Source organism: Myxocyprinus asiaticus, chromosome 18, assembly GCF_019703515.2.
Source record: "Myxocyprinus asiaticus isolate MX2 ecotype Aquarium Trade chromosome 18, UBuf_Myxa_2, whole genome shotgun sequence".
NCBI lineage: Eukaryota > Metazoa > Chordata > Actinopteri > Cypriniformes > Catostomidae > Myxocyprinus > Myxocyprinus asiaticus.
In genome coordinates, this window is record NC_059361.1 from 32,810,236 (window position 1) to 32,829,945 (window position 19,710).

The window sequence follows — 19,710 nt, forward strand, 5'->3', positions numbered from 1 at the left end:
TAAACACACTTGTCTCTCTCGGTCTTTCTCACACACACACACACACACAAACTGGCTGCCCACTATCTCTATCAGAAACAGAAATATGGCAGTACAGTTAGACTGCTGACTTTTCAATTTTAACACACAATTCTGCTGCTCAAGAGTGAATTACAATCCCTTCACACAGTCTTTCTCTCAGTCTGTCTCTCTCTCTTTGTCTCTCTGTCTGTATTTTGTACAAAACTGGAATTACAGTAATCCGGGACATGTGACTCTTAAGTTGCAGTGTGAAGAAAAAAAAATCTTCAATTCCAATTTCTACTCAAGACACAAATCCAGAGATATAGCAACCATTGTAACATGTCCCCTCATTTTTTAGAAAGTACATTCCACCCAGACTTTATGGGAAATAAGCAATATATTTTAAGAGTTTCATTTTGCTTGGCCAAGGTGCAAAAAACGAAATGCATAAAACACTTAAGCTCAAGCAGAAACCTGCTAAATGGTGGACTGAATGAATGCACATGAAATGTAATTCATATTAATGATATAAATGAGCCAAGCTGAAAAGTTTTAAATTGTGTGTCCCAAAAATTTCCAGTGGACAAATGACTCCAGAAAACTAATTTAACAAACTTAAAAATGAGCATCTAAATAATAATGAGAAGCAGAACGTACATAATTCTATTGTGTGAACATTTATGAATGAGTCCAAACCCTAAAGTAGTGTAGAAAAGCATTCAGAAACAATGAATCGTCCACAGGTTTCAGCACCACAGTCACCATATTTGCATCTTAACAGAGGTAATTCACCTTAAACAGGTTTAAATTGAGTTTAAATTATTGACTTACTATGTAATAAGTATTTAAAGTATCTACATATGCTTAAGGGCAGAGAAAGCAGATAAGGCTAAGACATCCAACCAAATATGGGCTCTTAAAGGGGTCATCAATGTCACCACAAGAGTTTAACCAGTTTAGGCTAAAAATTCAGCTCTAGGCCCACAGATATTTGCAATGCAGGTAATTCCAGTTCTAGCCCTTCAGAAAGACCTTTAAAGTAAGGATCACCTCAACAAAATCACCTCACAAAACTGAATACCCAAGGGCGTTGCGATGGGGGGGCTTCGTTGGCTTAAGCCCCTGATGTATTGTCCCAAGCCCCTTATCCTTTTGAATATTTTTTAAGATGCACACATATTTCACTTTACAAATAAAATATGTTTCATGACTTTAGGCACTGGTTGTGGTAGATTAGGCTACTGCTTCCACGTTCATTCAGTTCACTTCAGAAACCACTATCGGCTGGGTTTTAAAGCCCTCACATTTACACCCAGCTGTTGAACACTATCTGTTCCAGACAGTAGGCAGTCGTCACTCATTAGGTTTAACCGTCATTGTTTCAAAGAACTGATGAGGTAATTAACTGAGAAATTAATGAATGTTATACAGTGAAATATGTTATAGAAGTATAAATAAATACAAGTATATTGCAACGGAACAGTCTAGGTTTCTAGGTTTGAAATAGCCAACTAGGTAGCTGTATGATAACATCAATTACTATAACATTACTTACCTAGTGGCAAATAAGTTAGCTCATTTAAAGAGACAGTTCACCCAAAAATGAAAATTCTCATCATTTACTCACCCTCATGTCATCCCAGATGTGTATGACTTTCTTTCTTCTGTTGAACACAAATGAAGATTTTTAGAAGAATATCTCAGCTCTGTAGGTCCATACAATGCAAGTGAATGGTAACCAAAATTTTGAAGCTCCAAAAAGCACATAAAGGCAGCATATAAGTAATCCATAAGACTCCAGTGGTTAAATCAATGTCTTCTGAAGCGATCCAATCGATTTTGGGTGAGAACAGAGCAAAATATAACTCCTTTTTTACTGTCCATTTTGCCTTTGCAGTGTCTAGGCACAATCATGATTACAAGCTCAATTACACTTCCTAGATAAAGATGCATGCGCAGAGCGCTAGATGGTGGTAGGAAGTGTTATCGAGCTTGAAATCATGATCACCAAGGAGACTGCTGATTTCAAGATTATAGTGAAAAAGAAGTTATATTTTTGGTCTGTTTTTACCCAAAACCGATTTTATCGCTTCCGAAGACATGGAATTAACCACTGGAGTCTTATGGATTACTTTTATGCTGATTTTATCTCCTTTTTGGAGCTCCAAAGTACCATTCACTTGCATTGTATGGAGTTACAGAGCTGAAATATTCTTCTAAAAAGCTTTGTGTTTAGCAAAAGAAAGAAAGTCATACACATCTGGGATGTCATGAGGATGTCATTTTTGGGTGAACTAATCAGAGATTAGTTGGCTAGCCTGCTGCACCTCAGTTAATTAATCACTTTGACAATTTATACGCTTGTAGCATTGTACATCGCTTGACATATGCTACATGTAGGATGACATCTTGCAGAAAATAACTATACTTTTCAGAAAACAGACAGACACTGCCAGTCAGGAAGAGATTGGGAGCTCAAGAGGTCTGACATGACCCATGACAGACCAGTAAATGTGAAGATAATTTCAAATAAAGCAAATGATAGCTTAATGCTGTGTGAAAGAAATGTTGGGATAGTGTCTTCTTGCCCTATATTAAACCATGTAAAGACACTTGCCGTGGTGTCATTCAGTGATGGGCAGCAGCTTCGCTACAAATAGCAAAGCTATTAGGTTAACTACATTTCTGAGTAGCGAGGTGGTAGCGTCGCTAGTTTTTAAATCAAGTAGCTTTTCAGTAGCGAAGATATATTTTTTTTTGACTAGGTAGCGTTGAGAAAACCTACACCACTATTTCATGCCTTGGACCCGGTGTTTACTAATGCCAGTTTTGAATCAAAACTAAAGATGTCAGATCACAAATTAATCGCTCAGTTGGTTCTTTAACATGAATTGGTCACACATGATAGGAAAGCAGTCTGAATCAGTTCGCGATTCAATCTGAATGCTTCAGAAAGCTTGCGCGTGCAGCTGAATCATTTGTGTGCACTCTCACTTGCCAATAAGCTCAAAGGAGTATTTTATAACACAGAAAATTAAGATAACACTGGTTGCAGTGGATCTACAATCAATGGAAACAAAACCTGCAAATGCATCCTATCATTTGCTAGTGATGAAGAAGGTCTTTATAAAGCTCAACATGTTTGCAGCTTGTAAACGACTTCTGCAGGTAAATAGGTTTTCCAACCAAAAGACTTATTAGCCTACATGAAAACACTTAAAAAAAAAATTTTTTTTTTAAAAGTACCAAGACATTACCATGTTTTTTGGACATGTACCATTACCTGGATGTTAATACAATGGTAGGCTATGTGAATATGGTAATCAAATAGCAAACTACCATGGTATTTTTTAATTACCTTGAAGTACCATGTAAATACAATAGTATATGAATATAGTAATCATATATCAATTTACCATGGTAGTAACATGGTATTCTTTGAAGTACTTTGAAGCACCATGCAAATACAGAATGGTAAATAAATATGGTAATTGTATACCAAAGTACCATGGTATTACCATCTGATACCATCAGAAATCACATTGTTATTGCCCAGATGTGCTCTCTCTCTCTCTCTCTCTCTCTCTCACACACACACACACACACACACTATCTATGCTCCGTGCATCTGCAGTTGAAAAAAAATGAAGTAGCTTAAATGTAGCAAGCTACTTTTGGCATGTAGCTTGTAGTGTAACTTGCTACTTTTTCTGAAGTGTAGCTTTTAGCTTAGCTTATCTCATTTTTCTGTTGAGTAATTGGTACCTTAGCTAGCTACATTTTTTGAGTAGCTTGCCCAACACTGGTGTCATTAAAGTAAAATCTAACAAAATATCACTGCATTAGTAGACTACTTTTAGCCGCTGTGAACATGAATCATCACTCAAATGTCACTCAATACCGCTGGCTTTAATTATTTTACTTTACAATAATCCTCACTATCTTAAAAGTCATGTTAAAGAGGAATCACCAACGATAAATTAGTTTAAATGACGTTTAACACATCTAAGGCATCTTTACACAGGCTGCTCTGTACCTGCTCAAATGATGTGTAAAGACGCAATGACACATAGGCTAAAATTCAGACTAAATTAAGCCTGCTCTGACGCACCTCAGCCCTATAGTATCAAAAGCAGTTATGATGCTGCTTTGGTTCTGTGTAAATGAAATGCAGCATCGGAGCACCTTAAACTTAGTTGCTGTCATAATAGAGCATATATTTCATAATTTTGTTTGATATTTAAAAGTATAATATCATAATTTAATATTTATATTTTCATCATTTTATATATTTTTAAAAAAAATCTCATAACATTATTAAAGAAATTGTAATTGCTGTGTAAATACATTTATGCCACCTCTGAGCAGCATTAAACAGGCTGTGTAAATACACCCAAATGCCACTTCAGATGCAGCTTCTGTGCCTCCTCTTCAGTGTAAAGATGCATATTTTACAATAATTGATGTCTGCAATGATCCTCACTTTAATAGTCATGTTTAAAAGGAATCACCTACGACAAATTAGCGAGTATAAACGGCGTTTAACACATCTAGTCCTAATATTTACTCTAAAATTAGCGAAATTTCACGGCATTTATTTGATTATTCGCTGGCAGTTGACGGGTCAATAATGGCCTCAAGTGACATTTCAAACAGTCAAGCGCACTCCCGTCACACATCCTGACTGACACCACACAAGACAGAAGTGTCGGGATACACCTTAAAAAGCATTCATTGATATTGATTAAAGCATAAGAATTGTCACAATGCAATATGCAGCAAACATTACAGCGTTCGCCTAAGAAATGCGGTTTTAAAGAATCATCTCACCTCAGAATCAACATTCAATATTTTGTTAGTATTATTATTATTATTATTATTATTATTATTGCAGTAGATACATTGTTGCTTTAGTTAATGACATACTTCATGTCAACTACATCAAGCGACAGCAGCGTTCAAACAGAGTGAGCAGCTAAGCTAATTGAAGTGTTTTCTCATAGCCGAATGCTTCAATTCCGTGAACACATTTGATAATTATTGAGCACGACAGCAGCGCAAACATCTGTCTGTTCACGACGCCAGCGGTTTTCAATCCGTTTGGCCGCTGGTTTGCCGGTACAGGCTCGACGCACGCTCGCGCGCGTCAGAGGGGCTAAAAGCTAGCAGCGCGCGAGCGCGAACACGAGCCGAAAGCCCATCGCGCTACGCCGCACAGCGTTCTACGCGATGCTCGAGCCGCGCTAACAGCAGTCGGTGAGCTCCGTGACTGAACTGTCAACGCGAGGACGGGCATATAAACGCCAATACAGCGTGCATTCCACCTTAAGCAGCCTCGGCAAGCAGAGACTTGTCACTGAAAGGCGCACTCAGTGTCAGTTTACGCCAGATTTGCCACGCAGCCTCTGGCAAACACAAGAAAACAACCACAGCAACAGGACGCAATCGATGCCTACCATTCTCTTCACCGTTCAGACTCACGAAGAGCGGATCCAGGGCGTCTAGCCATCTATCGGCGCTGTGCTGTTTGTTAAGCCTCGGAAGGAAAGCCCGGTGTCGGCGGTGGGTATCGTGTACGTCCGCTGCAGCTCCAGCGGAAGGTGGAATTTTCATACTTGTGCGACTCCGGACTGACGCGGCGTGACGGAGTCGGCTTGAGCCCGTCCCACCCGCTGAGTCAGCCCGCAGCGCGTCACATGAGCGGGGCGGAGCAGCGGCGTTAGCCGCGGGGAGTCCGGTTCTAGTTCAATGTAGTGTGATTTTTTTTCCCCGCATGACAAACAAACATACACTTGCATTGCCAAAGAAATGCGGCATAGATGATACAATGAGAAATGATGTAAAACAATAGTAGTTATTATTATTATTAATTTGTGCCTTGGTTGTACCATGTAATTCATAGAAGTACTATGTATATACCATGGTATATGTATATGGTAATCATTCAGTCCCATGGTATTGCCATCTGATACCAATACTATGCACTACAGCACTGCACTCATGTTTCCAACACAGTCAAATCATCTGATAGCTTACATCCTGGAAAATAGTTTTAGAACTAATTTAAAGAGATAGTTCACCCAAAAGTAAAAATTCTCTCATCATTTATTTACCCTCATGAAATCCCAGATGTGTATGACTTTATTTCTTCTGCTGAACACAAATGAAGATTTTTAGAATCAATATTTAAATAATTTTTTACTATAAATCTCCACTTTCAGAATGGGAAAGTGAAAGTGGAGATTTATAGTAAAAAAAGGACTTAAATATTGATCTGTTTCTCATCCACACTTATCACTTCTGAAGAAATGGATTAAACAACTGGAGTCTTATGGATTACTTTTATACTGACTTTATGTGCTTTTTGGAGCTTTAAAGTTCTGATCACCATTCATTAGAATTATATGGACCTTCAGAGCTGAAATATTCTTCTTAAAATCTTTGTTTGTATTCTGCAGAAGAAATAAAGTCATAAACATCTGGGATGGCATGAGGGTGAGTAAACGATGAAATCATTTTTCATTTTTGGGTGAACTATCTCTTTAAGGTATTAAAAAGCATTCACTAAACTATTCCAGCACAAGAGATAAATCATTCACATAACTGTAATATAGTAACCATGGTTTCTGCCAAAGTTTATATTAAAATCTTAGTAAATGAATGTGGGATCTCCTTCAAACAGTGTTAGAATCTTTCAGAATCTTTCTGTCAATTTATTTTTAGATAACAATGGTGACTAATACAATGTTACCACAGTTTCATAGTAGAAATAGTGACTATAGTAGCTATGGTGTTTTGGTGGAAACTGGTAAATGTTTAAGGGAGCAGAGTTTAAGGTGAAGTGAATGAAACCTTATTACCAGACTCAAGAACATCAAACACACATTCTCACAGTATCTGACACAAACACGTGTACAAAACCAGACATTGACGCTAATAGAGATCTCAGTCACTGTCAGTAACAGGCCACAGTGTGCTGAATTTACAAATAATCTTCAGTCATTTAAAAAGCCAATTTTGTTGTCATTTTATTTTATTAATGCATCACAGAGGAAAAAACACGAACTATTCATTACTATATTGTGAAAAATTCCAAACAATATGGTACAAAATTATCATGTAAAAAAGTGAAAGTTAAAGCAAACAGCAGGTTGATGCGAAGATTTAAGGCCCCTTAAAGATTCATTTTCATCAGTCAGTTTATGTGTTAATAGTCAAATGTGTAGAAAGTGTCAAAATGTATCTCAGTTTGCAGCGATGTAACTGACAGATTCAGTGTAAAGAGTTTCATCAGTCTGAAACACTCACAACATTCACGTCACATCAACATAAAGTGTTTATTAGGTGGCATTTCCCTTGTTGTGTGTTTGAGGAAATGTATAAATCTGAGATCTGTCAGCATTCTCTCACTCCACCTGCATATCCAGAGTTTCCATCTAAACAAAGAGACAAGAGACAGACATTACTCTAACTTATGATTTTACCCCACTACAGCAGAAAGAGCTACACACATTCAGTAAAGTTTCAGGTGTTTATTTGATGTTACGGCAGAAAAAAACAGTCTGCTCAGAGTTTATGTGTGTCCAATAATGTGTGGGTTACTGACATGCTATGCGCATTTTGGTGTTCTAAGCAAATTTAGAATATAAAACTATATATAGTTTTAATCAATTAAAAAACAACCGTTAAAATGAGCAATTTCTAACTAAATATTCAGCATACGCTTTAAAGTGATAAATCTCAACAAAAAAGGTCCAAGTCTTGAGCGAAGCTCACGTATCTGTTTTTATTTTTCTATAGATTAGATTTGAGAAGTATGTATCAGTTGGCATACAATTTTACATTTTAAATAACTGTTATATGCCAAAATGCATAACCAAAACGTAATCACTTATATACCGTAAGACATTTTCAAAGAGTGAATTCAATACATCATAAAACCATAATATATTTAAACTATATAATTTGAAAACACCAGTTTCAAAGAGGTAAAAAAAAAAAATCCATATTTTTAAAAATAAGCTGTAAATAAATCACTGATTCCTGTTAATTGATTATGTGTTAATAAACGTATGTGTTTCTTAGAGTCTGACTGCAAACTGAAAATATCAGCCAACTGATGAACGTGCTGGAGAGACAGAGAAGCATCAGACAACTACTCTGCCATAAACATCTACTACACATAGAGGAGGACAATTTGCATACTCTAGCAACGTCTTTTGGTGTACAGGTGTACTGCAGGAAATGAGGCATTAGAGAAGGAAGCTGTTCAAACAGACAGACAGCGAGCAGCACTGAGCACGTGTGATTAGAATGAGGAACTAAAACAAACCTGATAACAATGGCTTCCTGGACTCGTCCAGTACCTGATGGAAAACCAATTCACATCGCAAGTCTTATACATAAATATACATTTCATACATGCACACATGCATCTACTGTACATATAAACACCTCTCACTCACACACAGACTCTTGAGGTATCATGGAAAAAAATCACATCCCGACTGCTGATTCTCTGCAACAATAAATGTCTTTCCATTGACTTTTACAATCCAGTCAGAAGCACTGACAAAAATTCGATCAGAATGACTAACCTGGTAAGTGTTTCCATTCCAGAACTGTCTGAACTCCTTCCGGACGGATGCTAGAATGGAGGTGGTGAGGAGAGTACAGGGAACCAGATACAGCAGAGCGGGCTGACCCATCTTAGTCGCCAACATCACTCCAAACGTCACCACTAGACCCACACAGTATGCTAAACACACACAACAAAACAAAAGTTTTTGTTTTTGTTCCAACTGGAAGTAACATTGAAGTACCAGTACAAGACTCGTACCGATAGCGCAGGAGATGAAGTAAATTCTGCAGGAGTTGCCCATCCACACGTCAAACCTGTGACAGTACGCAACCAGCAGCCCTGCAGGCAGAAAACAGCATTCAACACAACATACACAAACAAAAAAGGTGTGTTAGTAAAAAATGACTGTCAGGTATAACTTACAGGAAACTGAGCTTACAACACCATTTGCGGCAGAATGTTGATTACCACAAAAAAAACATTTTGGACTCATCCCATTTGGACATCTCTCTCTCTCTCTTTTTTTTTTTTTTTTTTTAAAACGAGGGACGAGTCGAAAATATTTTCTGTGGTATTCAACATTATGCTAAAAATGCAGTTGATTGTGCTTAACTTGTATTTAACCCGGAACATTCCTTTAATTACAAATAAATACATTATTATGGCTTAATTTTAACGTAACTCCATCTTTTTTTAATTTCTTTTTTTTTAATTTTATCCCCTTTTCTCCCCAATTTGGAATGCCCAATTCCCACTACTTAGTAGGTCCTCGTGGTGGTGCGGTTACTCACCTCAATCCGGGTGGCGGAGGACAAGTCTCAGTTGCCTCCGCTTCTGAGTCCGTCAATCTGCGTATCTTATCACGTGGCTCGTTGTGCATGACACCACAGAGACTCACAGCATGTGGAGGCTCACGCTAACTTACCACGCGCCCCATTGAGAGCGAGAACCACATTAATTGTAACCATGAGGAGGTTACCCCATGTGACTCTTCCCTCCCTAGCAACCGGGCTAATTTGGTTGCTTAGGAGACCTGGCTGGAGTCACTCAGCACACCCTGGATTCGAACTCACGACTCCAGGAGTGGTAGTCAGCGTCAATACTCGCTGAGCTACCAGGCCCCCACGTAACTCCATCTTTGAGTCAGAACTATCTGGTTGGGTTCTGGTCAGGTTTGGGTCTTGATAGTTACGGTCATGTTGGGTCAGGTCACAGGGTGTGTTTTATGTCTGTGATTGTGTGGAAGACTCTCTCACCTGGTACAATGATGTCACCGTAGCCAAGGATGGAGAACTGCGTCATACACAGATTTTGAGCCAATGCCGAGAACTGTGGGATACGCATCACTACAGGCAACTGGAAAAAACACACAATACTGTCTAAATGCTACACAAACAGCTTGTGTTGGCATTAGTGTCTAGAACTGAACGTTAACAACAACAAAAAACACTCATCTAGAATTTTATGGTAATAATTATTAATTTTATAGTATAATTATTTTATACAAAATATATAGTCTATAAATTAGGGGTGTAATTTTCTAATGTTTTGGTTTTACATTCATTGCAATATAGAAAACAGTTATGATCAGTTCTGTTTTTTCTGTCAAAGACAAAGAAATTAATAATGAATGTTCAAAGAGAGATATGTCCAATGTTACTCAGAAACTGCTGCAGTGAGGAAAAATGTGTTCTCCCTCTTTAGCGTTTTGCGGTGAAGTAACACAGATCACCTATAAGCATTTGCGTGAAGCTGTCTCAATGCTATTATTGCAGGATAAACTATAATTTTTTCCTGTTATGACTGTTATGACGAGCATACAAGCTGTTGAGCCATACAGCAGTTTCTTAGCAGCCCCAGGCCACCTCAAGACTGAAGTTTACATTTATGATTGTCACACTAATGTTTTGTCATTCGACTGGTATCTAAAACATTTTTTACTATTTTAGGAATTCTTTTGTTTATTATCATCCACACTTTTATTTATACCTTTTAACATGATTGATGATTAAAGAAATTATTGTCCATATAAAATAGCTGAAATTTAAGAAGTAAAATCTGTGATATGGCTGATATGAGCTCAATGGAAGACCCTTTGCTAAGCCCCACCCTAAAAGTATTTCTGACAAATCCTATTTTTAGCTAAAAAACCACGTCGTTCATGGCACCCATCCATTCATTCGTATGGGAAGCTCCTCAAAGCTTGTTCAGAGCATCCAATGGTAAGCAAGGGGGGCGGAACTTAGCAAAGGGTCAATTGTATTTCTTATTTCCAAATAATTCATCCTTAAAAGTACTATAAGAATCATTACTGTAATTGTTACTTGAACCTTTAAGGAACCAGAAACGTTAAGAGGAACTGGAACATTTAAATTCTTTACGAATCTTATCCCTGTTTATGGCCCAATATTATTATCCTCCATGTTTTCTGCAGTTCAGCAAGAGCTCAGTGAAATGTTCTTTGGTTGATTTTTGAAGATTCCATAATGACTGTAGACCGACATGACCTCCACTGCCTGCTCAAGAAAATCTCAAATATTTTTATTTTCGACAGCACCTGCTGCAAGACACAGGGTATTATGGGCACGAGCACCCGCGAGCAAAACTGCGGCTTTACCGCCATGCCATTTAAAGACAAATCGTGAGATGTAACTTCTTAGTGAGTGCTAATTACTACTATGTTGAATTATTTGTCTGTATTTTCCCAAACCCTGGGAGATAGAGACAAAAACAAATCTCAATATAGTCTATTTTTTAGACAGGGATCTTTTTAGATAAAACTAAACTAAATTGAAAGGACAAAATAAAAATGGAACAGAAATTAAAACAATTTAATCTAAAATTCAAAACTATAATAACCCTGGTTGTAATGACTCTATGGTTAGCTGTTCTCTTTTCTAAATAAGCTACTTTCGCATTAGTCTTAATCTATTTTTGAGTGGCAGGGGAAAGCAACAAATTATTGAAATGTCAACATTGTGTTGGAGGACATACCAATAAAAAAAGAATTGTTCATTGAGTGTTGTTTTCATACACTTATAGAATATGCTTTTGTTCTGAAACCTCTTTGAAGTTTGTTCAGCAGGATAGTAATTATGAGATATTAAGCTCATTTACATGAAAAACCAACAAGCTGATCACTCCCAAAAATCCTCTTATTTGAGACATCTGACAATGCAATATAAAACGTGCTTACATGAGACTTAAAATAATCGAGTTATTCTCTGTACACTTACGCACATTGGATAAGCCGGAAAGAATGCCGGTAAAGGTGTTTATATTGGGGTATGGGCAAAAATCAATGCGTCGATCGGTTTATTCTAAAGCTGTTTATGCCGCTTATTAAGCATAATCGGTGTAAGAACATGCATGTAAACGCGCTCAATGATATGAAATGCAACAGAGGTATTTGTTTTGTTACTTTTATTTTAACACATTGTTTTTCTTAGTTGTGAAGGTTAAAATAAGCTTAAAATATTGATGGAATGGCTCAGTATTTAGTTTACAGTTACAATTTATCAGATGTTATGCACTCAGTCTTGAGTCTGACTCGGCCCACTCTTAACGTGGGCCACAAAAGATGGCTCGAGGGCTGCGTGTTGAGTAGCGCTGATCTAGGCAAACACACATGCAGAACACACACTCAGAAAAAAAGCGTCTTACTTTCTCATAAGAGGACGAGAAGTCTGCTGGAATCTCCACCAAACCATCAGTCTAGAACCAGAAGCAGAACCAGCCAGTGCTGTTAGTACCACACACACACACACACACACACACACACAGATAACTTAACGTGACTTGTCACACTCACCTTTTCTCCACCTGCACCCGGGCCCAGAGCGACCTGCACCATGATGCTCTCTCCATTCTGTAATAACACACACATTTAAGAGATATTTCTCCTAAAAATGAAAATTCTCTTATTATTTACTCACCCTCATGATGTTCCAAACCCATCACTCATGTTCACTTTTATTGTATGGACAAAAGATGCAACGAAAGAGAATAGTGACTGAGGCCGACATTCTGCCTAACATCTTTTCTGTTCCGCAGAAGAAAGAGATCATACAGGTTTTGAAGGAAATGAGGGTGAGTACAGAACTTTACATTTTCAAGGGAACTGTCCATTTAACACAATAGAGCAATAACACAAAACCAGACTATTTGGCAGACGAGTGAGTGTCTATTAAACAGTGAGTGTGTATGAGGTGTCACTCACAGGCGTCAGGAACGGTGTGATGAAGACGAAAAAGACGTCATAGAGCAGCAGCAGACTCAGCAGAATCACACAGATCTACAAGGAACACGCAAGCACACGTCAAACCTGCAGCCACAGCAGCATGTCACGACAGCCATGAGTGAAAACATGTGTTACCTTAAAGTTTGAGAGGGTGATGGTCTTCAGGAAGTTCAAACAGAACGCCACACCCAGAAAATCCTGCAGAATCCATATCCACCTGCACAGACCAGAACAGAACCAGAGGAACACTGTCTGACTGACTGATTGCTACACAATTTCCAGGAGTCAGTGTACACAGGTTTACAGTATATCAGTCCACAGGGAAACAATGTTGTGTTTACAAGGTACCAGGCTGCAGAAATGAGCACTTCTGAAGAAGAATTGTCACTGGATTTGACAAAGCATTTGCAACATTAGTTGCATCAAATCTTGCAATAGTTGCACCAAAGATACTGCATCAAAGGCACTTTGTTACTTTTGGACGGACATAAATTCTGATTACAAATACATACTTTCCACTAATTTCCAGTGTTTTACATTATTTGCATTATTTGACCAGACTTTTGTGTGTACCTGTCATCGTTTCTGTAAACTCCCCAGATCACAGCCAGTGTGACGCAGACAGCTGCAAGCAGCAGCGAGCGCACAGAGAGAGTCTTCCCCCTGCAGGAGACACTGGACACACACACACACACACACACACACACACACACACACACACACACACACACACACACACACACACACCAGATTAAATATAGTCAAAGCCTAACTTCAGACATCAACAACTTAATAGAAGCCATGACAACAGCAGGAGCTACACTTCAACAGGTATGGATTGCAGTGAATTGTGAATTTTGAATTTTCGGTATGCATAGAATACTAGGCAATACACATTGTGCAGGATGCTGTAAGTGGAATGCAAGTATTCCATTTAAAACAAAGCCAATGTGTATGTGTTTGTGAATGTGTAAAAAATGTTCACGAATGAGCCAAGAATGAGCAAAAGCCCAAAAAAGTGTTTGTTAGGGATGGGGCTATGGATATAATCATTAGATTAATTCAAGTGTGTGCATTCACCTTAGTGTTCCACAGCCCACAGCTGTCATCAGTGAATCCAAACAGTTATAGAGTGCCGTCGCTGACGCCAGACAGAATATGACGATAATCACATAAACTACAGGAGATAACAACCAGTCACGGATTACATTCCTCACATCACTTCCTGAAGATGTTACTGTCAGTCTTTAGCCCAAAGTATACTTCAGTCAGAAGAGAACACTAGGCATCTGCGTACAGGACGTGTGCCGCAAATTTCGTCATCAGCAGAGTGCAACCCGATTTTTCTAACCGCGAGTACTCTGAATGAGCAGAATGCGCATGCTCCTGGAATTATTTGCACTAATTAGTGGGTCCACAAGGTGGCAACAGTCACATTTGAGCCATTGCTGTCACAGAGAAGCGCTAGAAGTTGTGATCGCTGTTAATATCAGGAAACTAATGTGTAAATAACAACCGTGGATGTGCAAGTCAAGAGCATGTGTTGAGGAAGTCAGGAGATTTCTGCATTTGTATAACTCAAGTCTGAAGGAATATAAAGACATCTTTATGGATGCATTGGATGCATTGCCGGAAACTCGAAGAGAAATAGTCCAGTGTCTAATAGCAGTTGTAGCGTGCATGCGCCAACTGCCTGTGTATGCACAGTCAAAAAAAGGTTAGCGTTCGACTGTACGCAGATGCTAAGCATTCATGTCAAAACTGAAATATACTTTGGGATTTACTGTACGTCAGCGCCGTACAGACTCACCTAGCCAGCGGTAGAAGAAATACATGAGCACCAGCATCACACACATCATGCCCACAAACAGCAGAACCTTGAGAGGAGAGTAGAGAGACAGCTCGCTGCTGTCGGAATGCCCGTCGCTCACATCTGCTGACGGGCCTGCGTTCTGCTTCATCCTGCCAACACACACACACTGTCCCATCAGCACATGACAATATAGCACTAGTCATATGGACTTTTTGTGGTACTTTTATGTAGGGATGTGCAAGAGTAATCGAGTACTCGTTCTTCACTAACTACTTGAGTATTAAAAACACTACTCGACGGGGGGCTGGATAGCTCAGCGAGTAAAGACACTGACTACTACCCCTGGAGTCAAATCCAGGGCGTGCTGAGGGAATCCAGCCAGGTCTCCTAAGCAACCAAATTGGCCCGGTTGCTAGGGAGGGTAGAGTCACATGGGGTAACCTCCTCGTGGTCGCTATAATGTGGTTCGATCTCGGTGGGGCGCGTGGTCAGTTGTGCACGGATGCTGAGGGGAATAGCGTGAAGCCTCCACACACGCTACATCTCCGCAGTAACACTTTCAACACGCGTTTGCCTGCAAGGAGCAATGCTAAATTACACTGTTTTCCCTCTGAATCTCTCACCATATCTTGCAGTTACAATTGAGTCCACTGTGGATTTGTGTCATCAAGGTGTTGAATGAGAGAAGATGATAAATGCCATCCGTGTTTTTGGAAGTATGGCAATACTTGTAATATTTTGATTCTTTTTTAATTCTACTCAATTGATTTTCAGTTCTTGTTGGAGTTATGCAAACCAACAGACGAGAATCTGCTTTTACGGTGGAAAGAAGTGTGCACGCGAACTGTGAAGCAGTACGAGAAATTCTGAAGTTTATCAGACCAGTATGTGTGTGTGTGTGTGTTAAATCTCTGAACACCGACAGAGTGCATTTTATAAAAATGTGAATAATAACGTGAAATGATTCAAATGTGATGGACTTTATGTAGACTCAGAGTTTATATTTGTGCATTACCCTCATGCTGTCAGTATTGGTTTCTATGTAAATATTTTGGCTGTTATTTTTAAATCTTTTTTGTTTTCCATTTTTATTAATGCATATTTTTCATTTCATTTTCCCCAAAAGAAAAGCATAGTTTGTTGAAGATATCTTATTTTGAAACTGTTCTTGGTAACATTTGTAAATAGAACAAAACATAAGATTCAGTCATACGTGGTATTTTTAACATGCATTTTTATTTACAAGTAATTGAGTACTCGTTTTTTGTGGGTTAGAGTACTCGACAGTGTCCGTTCCCATTCACTTCCATCATCATTATATGGAAAATAGCAGCAAGAATACACTACCGTTCAAAAGTTTGGGGTCACTTGCCTGAAATGTTTCTCATGATCTTACAAATCTTTTTATCTGAAAGCGTATGCTTAAATGTTTTTAATAAGTTTTGTAGACAAAAATATTATTGTACCAACATATTAATTTAATTACAAAACTAACATTTTATTTAAAAAAAAAGTTTTTGAAATGGATGACTTAGACCGAATAATTAAGAAAAGCAGCCAATAAGTGCCCAACATAGATGGGAACTCCTTCAGTATTGTTTAAAATGCATCCTAGGGTGATACCTCAAGAAGTTGGTTGAGAAATTGCCAAGAGTACATTTCTGCAAAATCTAGGCAAAGTGTGGCCACTTAGTGTGTGCTAAAATATAACATAGTTTTGATTTGTTTTTGATTTTTTTAGTCACAACATAATTCCCATATTTCCATTTATATTATTCCATAGTTGAGATGACTTTACTATTATTCAAAAATGTGAAAAAAATAAAGAATAAGTGACCCTAAACTTTTGAACGGTAGATTATATCTGCTAAATCTCCTTTTACGCTCATCAGAAGAAAGGATGCCATACTGGTTTGGAACACATGAGGGTGAGTAAATAATGACAGAATCACTCACTTTTCTGCTGCTCCACTCCAGAACCCTCCCATGACCACCGTAAACACAGCGAGCAATAACATAATAATGATGCTGGTATCAAACAGCGGTGCAGGTGGATCGTATAACCTCACCTCCATCCCATCTGGAAACACCTGAGAGCAGAGATTCATGACCAACATGCACACAGAACGGATGCTGCCTTAAAGTCGGTATGAATAGTTCCTATTTCTGAGTTCGGAAATAATGTTGTGCATTCAACTCATTTTGATGGATGCATTGGGGAATCTTGTTCTCTCTTTTTCAGGTACTGACAAAGACAGGGACCTTTTTAGCACCAGTACAACAATATAAAGAGCAAAGGATGTGCCTAGGTGTTTACAGCAGCTCTGTTGCTAGAGCACGGCACAAACTAAAATCTGTTAATTACGACACTGTTGTGGCGTTCATGTGTGCTCTTCTCATTAATTTGATCATTGCAACATGAATTGAATGCAACAACAGTCACACAGAAGATCAGAGTCACATGGTTCTTTACCTGCATGGCATCCAGAAACTCCCGATACCTCATGAGGGCCAGAGGAATCTTTACTTTACTATACTCAGAGTCGTTCGCTGATGGAGTCACCTGGTGTAAACATGAGGTTTTAATAGGAGCTCACACTGATGTTTGTGGTGTTTAGAAGCAGTAACAGGATGAAGGTAAATTCAAACTCTTACCATACTCTTAGTGCTGGTGATCAGCAGTGCAGTTGCACCCAGTTCTTGAGCGATTTGTGCTTTTGTGCTGTATTCACACTCCCCTCGCATGACCGCCACAGCCTGACCCTGAAGAGAGCCTGGGGTCAGCTGACCCCACTCACACAGGAAACTGGACGTCAGGTTCACTAATGGGTATGGTTGCTGCACCCACACACACACACACACACACACACACACACACACAAACACAAACACACACTCAGTACAACTAACACTGATTCAATAGAGCTGTTCAGGTTGTAGTCCAAAATCCCGTAAGAGAATTCACCATGGGTTCCCTCTGGATCTTCCTATGGGTTTTTATAATGGCAGTTTTGGATTTATGTGTAGAACAAGGACTGTGGTAAACATTACTTAACGGTACATGGACATTTTGCTCTACAACATAAATTACACACTTTTATACTTCAAAAGTGAATTTTAAAGCCGTATTGAATTGCATTCTTTTTAAAAAAAAACAACACTGCACTCCAGTCAGGCTTCCTAAGCAAACAATTGGCCCGGTTGCTAGGGTGGGTAGAGTCACGTTGGGTTAACCTCCTCGGAGTCGCTATAATGTGGTTCTCGCTCTCGGTGGGGCGTGTGGTGAGTTGTGCGTGGATGCCACGGAGAATAGCGTGAGCTTCCACACGCACTAGGTCTCCGCGGTAACACGCTCAACAAGCCACGTTTTAAGATGCGCGGATTGCCGGTCTCGGATGTGGAGGCAACTGAGATTCGTCCTCCGCCACCCGGATTGAGGCGAGTCACTATGCCACCACGAGGACTTAGAGTGCATTGGGAATTGGGCATTCCAAATTGGGGAGAAAAGGGGAGAAAGAAAAAAAACAACGGCTTCAAAATTCACATTTGAGGTATAACAGAGTGTAATTTATGTTGTAGAACAAAACGTCCACGTATAGTCGAGTAATGTTTACCACAAACCTTATTTTAGTTATAAATCCAAAACTGCCATATCAAAACCCATAGGAAAATCCAGAAGGAACCCACGGCGAATTAGACTTCCAGGTTCGCCTACAACTAAAAAAAATTATATTTTGTCATATTTTCGCACCCTCACGTTGTTCCAAACCCTGGCTTTCTTTCTTCTGTGGAACTCAAAAGGAAATGTTTAGCAGAATACTTACAATTGACTTTCATCGCATCTTTTTTCCATACAATGAAAGCGAATTGTGACAGAGGCTGTCATTCTGCCAAACACCACCTTTTGAATTCCATGGAACAGCGAAAGTCACAGGGGTCGGAACAACATGAGGGTGATAGAATTGATGACATAATTAGTCAATTAGTCCTTTAGTTACTAATACCTGCACAGTAGTTTTAAGTGATTTTCTGCATTATAATTAAATTCACTTTAGTTTACAATTGATCTTATGAATGATGAATGCCTTTGCTTTAATTTGAGTCAGAAACTCTGAATGGTGAATACATTCACTTTAATTTGAATCTGATTGTTTCAATGTTAATTAAAATCTCTTCAGCTGAATGTGACGATGTTGAGTTTAAATTCTCTCACAGCTCCAGTAAGTGAGTGTGAGATGTTGCTCCAGGAGGAGTTGTACACCAGACAATATTGTCTAACTGTAGATCCATAAGACACTTGTAGAATCGCCTCCTGACCACCGACCTGTGAAGGAACACACCAAATAAATGAAATTAATCGCCTTTAAAATACAAATACTTCAAAAAGCTTCAGGTTTGATTTGATTTAGTTTCATGTCTAACCTGACAACAAAACAACATCAACGCGAGGAATATCAACACATTTACTGCCATTTTTTAGCATCTAGTCAGATGTCCTCCGGAAAACGATTTTTTGTATTTTTATCTGACTTTTAAGATCCGTAATTTTATTGTCTGAGTTTCGCTTCTGTCATGTTTATTTAATGAAAATACACTTCCGCGTTCTGCCGCACAGTCACGTGACTGAGACGCGTCACGCGTTCTGCCCACAAAAACTTCCATACGAACAAAATAAATCCATAAACATGCGTCATTTATTCATGTTGCATTAATACTAAATGCATAAGAACAAACATTTTTGCCCAATTTAAAAAAAAAAAAACATGTTTAGTTAATACTTCTTATAATGTACAATCAAACTTAACTATAGTACATGATTGTTTAGCTCTGCATATTTTACTTTTATTATATTTTGATTGTATAATAGTATTATGACCCTCATAATAACTTATGTTATACACATACATATTTGAACTGATGCTTGAACAGTTTCCAGCTAAATATAATACAAGTATTTACCACTAATAATATAAGAGCAAAACTAAAGTGGTTTTGATGAATTCTGTTAGGATTTCTTTTTTTTATTTCTTTTTTTTTATGATTCTGCATCAGATATTTATGAACTCGCACAAG

The 19,710-nt window shown here is 38.6% G+C and overlaps 2 protein-coding genes across 4 annotated transcripts in view; both read right to left on the reverse strand.

Moving 5' to 3' along the window:
- The window catches only part of LOC127455937 (transient receptor potential cation channel subfamily M member 7-like), a 48,428-nt gene extending 42,800 nt beyond the window's left edge, over positions 1-5,628 (reverse strand). Inside the window, exon 1 of the mRNA XM_051724127.1 lies at positions 5,460-5,628. Within this exon, the coding sequence (XP_051580087.1) occupies positions 5,460-5,462 (3 nt within the window). The 5' untranslated portion in view covers positions 5,463-5,628. The remainder of the gene's footprint in view (positions 1-5,459) is intronic.
- Positions 5,629-6,992: 1,364 nt separating this feature from the next.
- On the reverse strand, positions 6,993-19,243 carry LOC127456120 (signal peptide peptidase-like 2A). 3 transcript variants are annotated; one of them, XM_051724455.1, is made up of 17 exons: positions 19,060-19,243; positions 18,851-18,961; positions 17,293-17,475; positions 17,111-17,200; positions 16,594-16,727; positions 14,635-14,786; positions 13,905-14,001; positions 13,398-13,499; positions 12,960-13,041; positions 12,804-12,878; positions 12,396-12,452; positions 12,248-12,298; positions 9,841-9,940; positions 8,843-8,923; positions 8,601-8,761; positions 8,336-8,369; positions 6,993-7,439 (listed from the first exon to the last, which is right to left on the reverse strand). In XM_051724455.1, the coding sequence occupies exons 1-17, from the start codon at positions 19,108-19,110 to the stop codon at positions 7,399-7,401; spliced, it is 1,602 nt and encodes a 533-aa protein (XP_051580415.1). In that variant the 5' UTR covers positions 19,111-19,243; the 3' UTR covers positions 6,993-7,398. The 3 variants fall into 3 exon arrangements, with proteins under 3 accessions (XP_051580415.1, XP_051580417.1, XP_051580416.1); XM_051724457.1 differs by lacking the exon at positions 12,248-12,298; XM_051724456.1 differs by lacking the exon at positions 8,336-8,369.
- Positions 19,244-19,710: the final 467 nt, after the last annotated feature.

What these genes read in the sequence shown, in the direction of transcription:
- LOC127456120 (XM_051724455.1), bottom strand. Translation starts at nt 19,110, where the DNA reads ATGGCAGTAAATGTGTTGATATTCCTCGCGTTGATGTTGTTTTGTTGT. An exon ending in TCACCAGCACTAAGAGTATG is followed by an intron (nt 17,201 to 17,292) that starts GTAAGAGTTTGA and finishes TGTTTACACCAG; the next exon opens with GTGACTCCATCAGCGAACGA. An exon ending in CAGGAAGCCATTGTTATCAG is followed by an intron (nt 7,440 to 8,335) that starts GTTTGTTTTAGT and finishes CTCTTTGTTTAG; the next exon opens with ATGGAAACTCTGGATATGCA.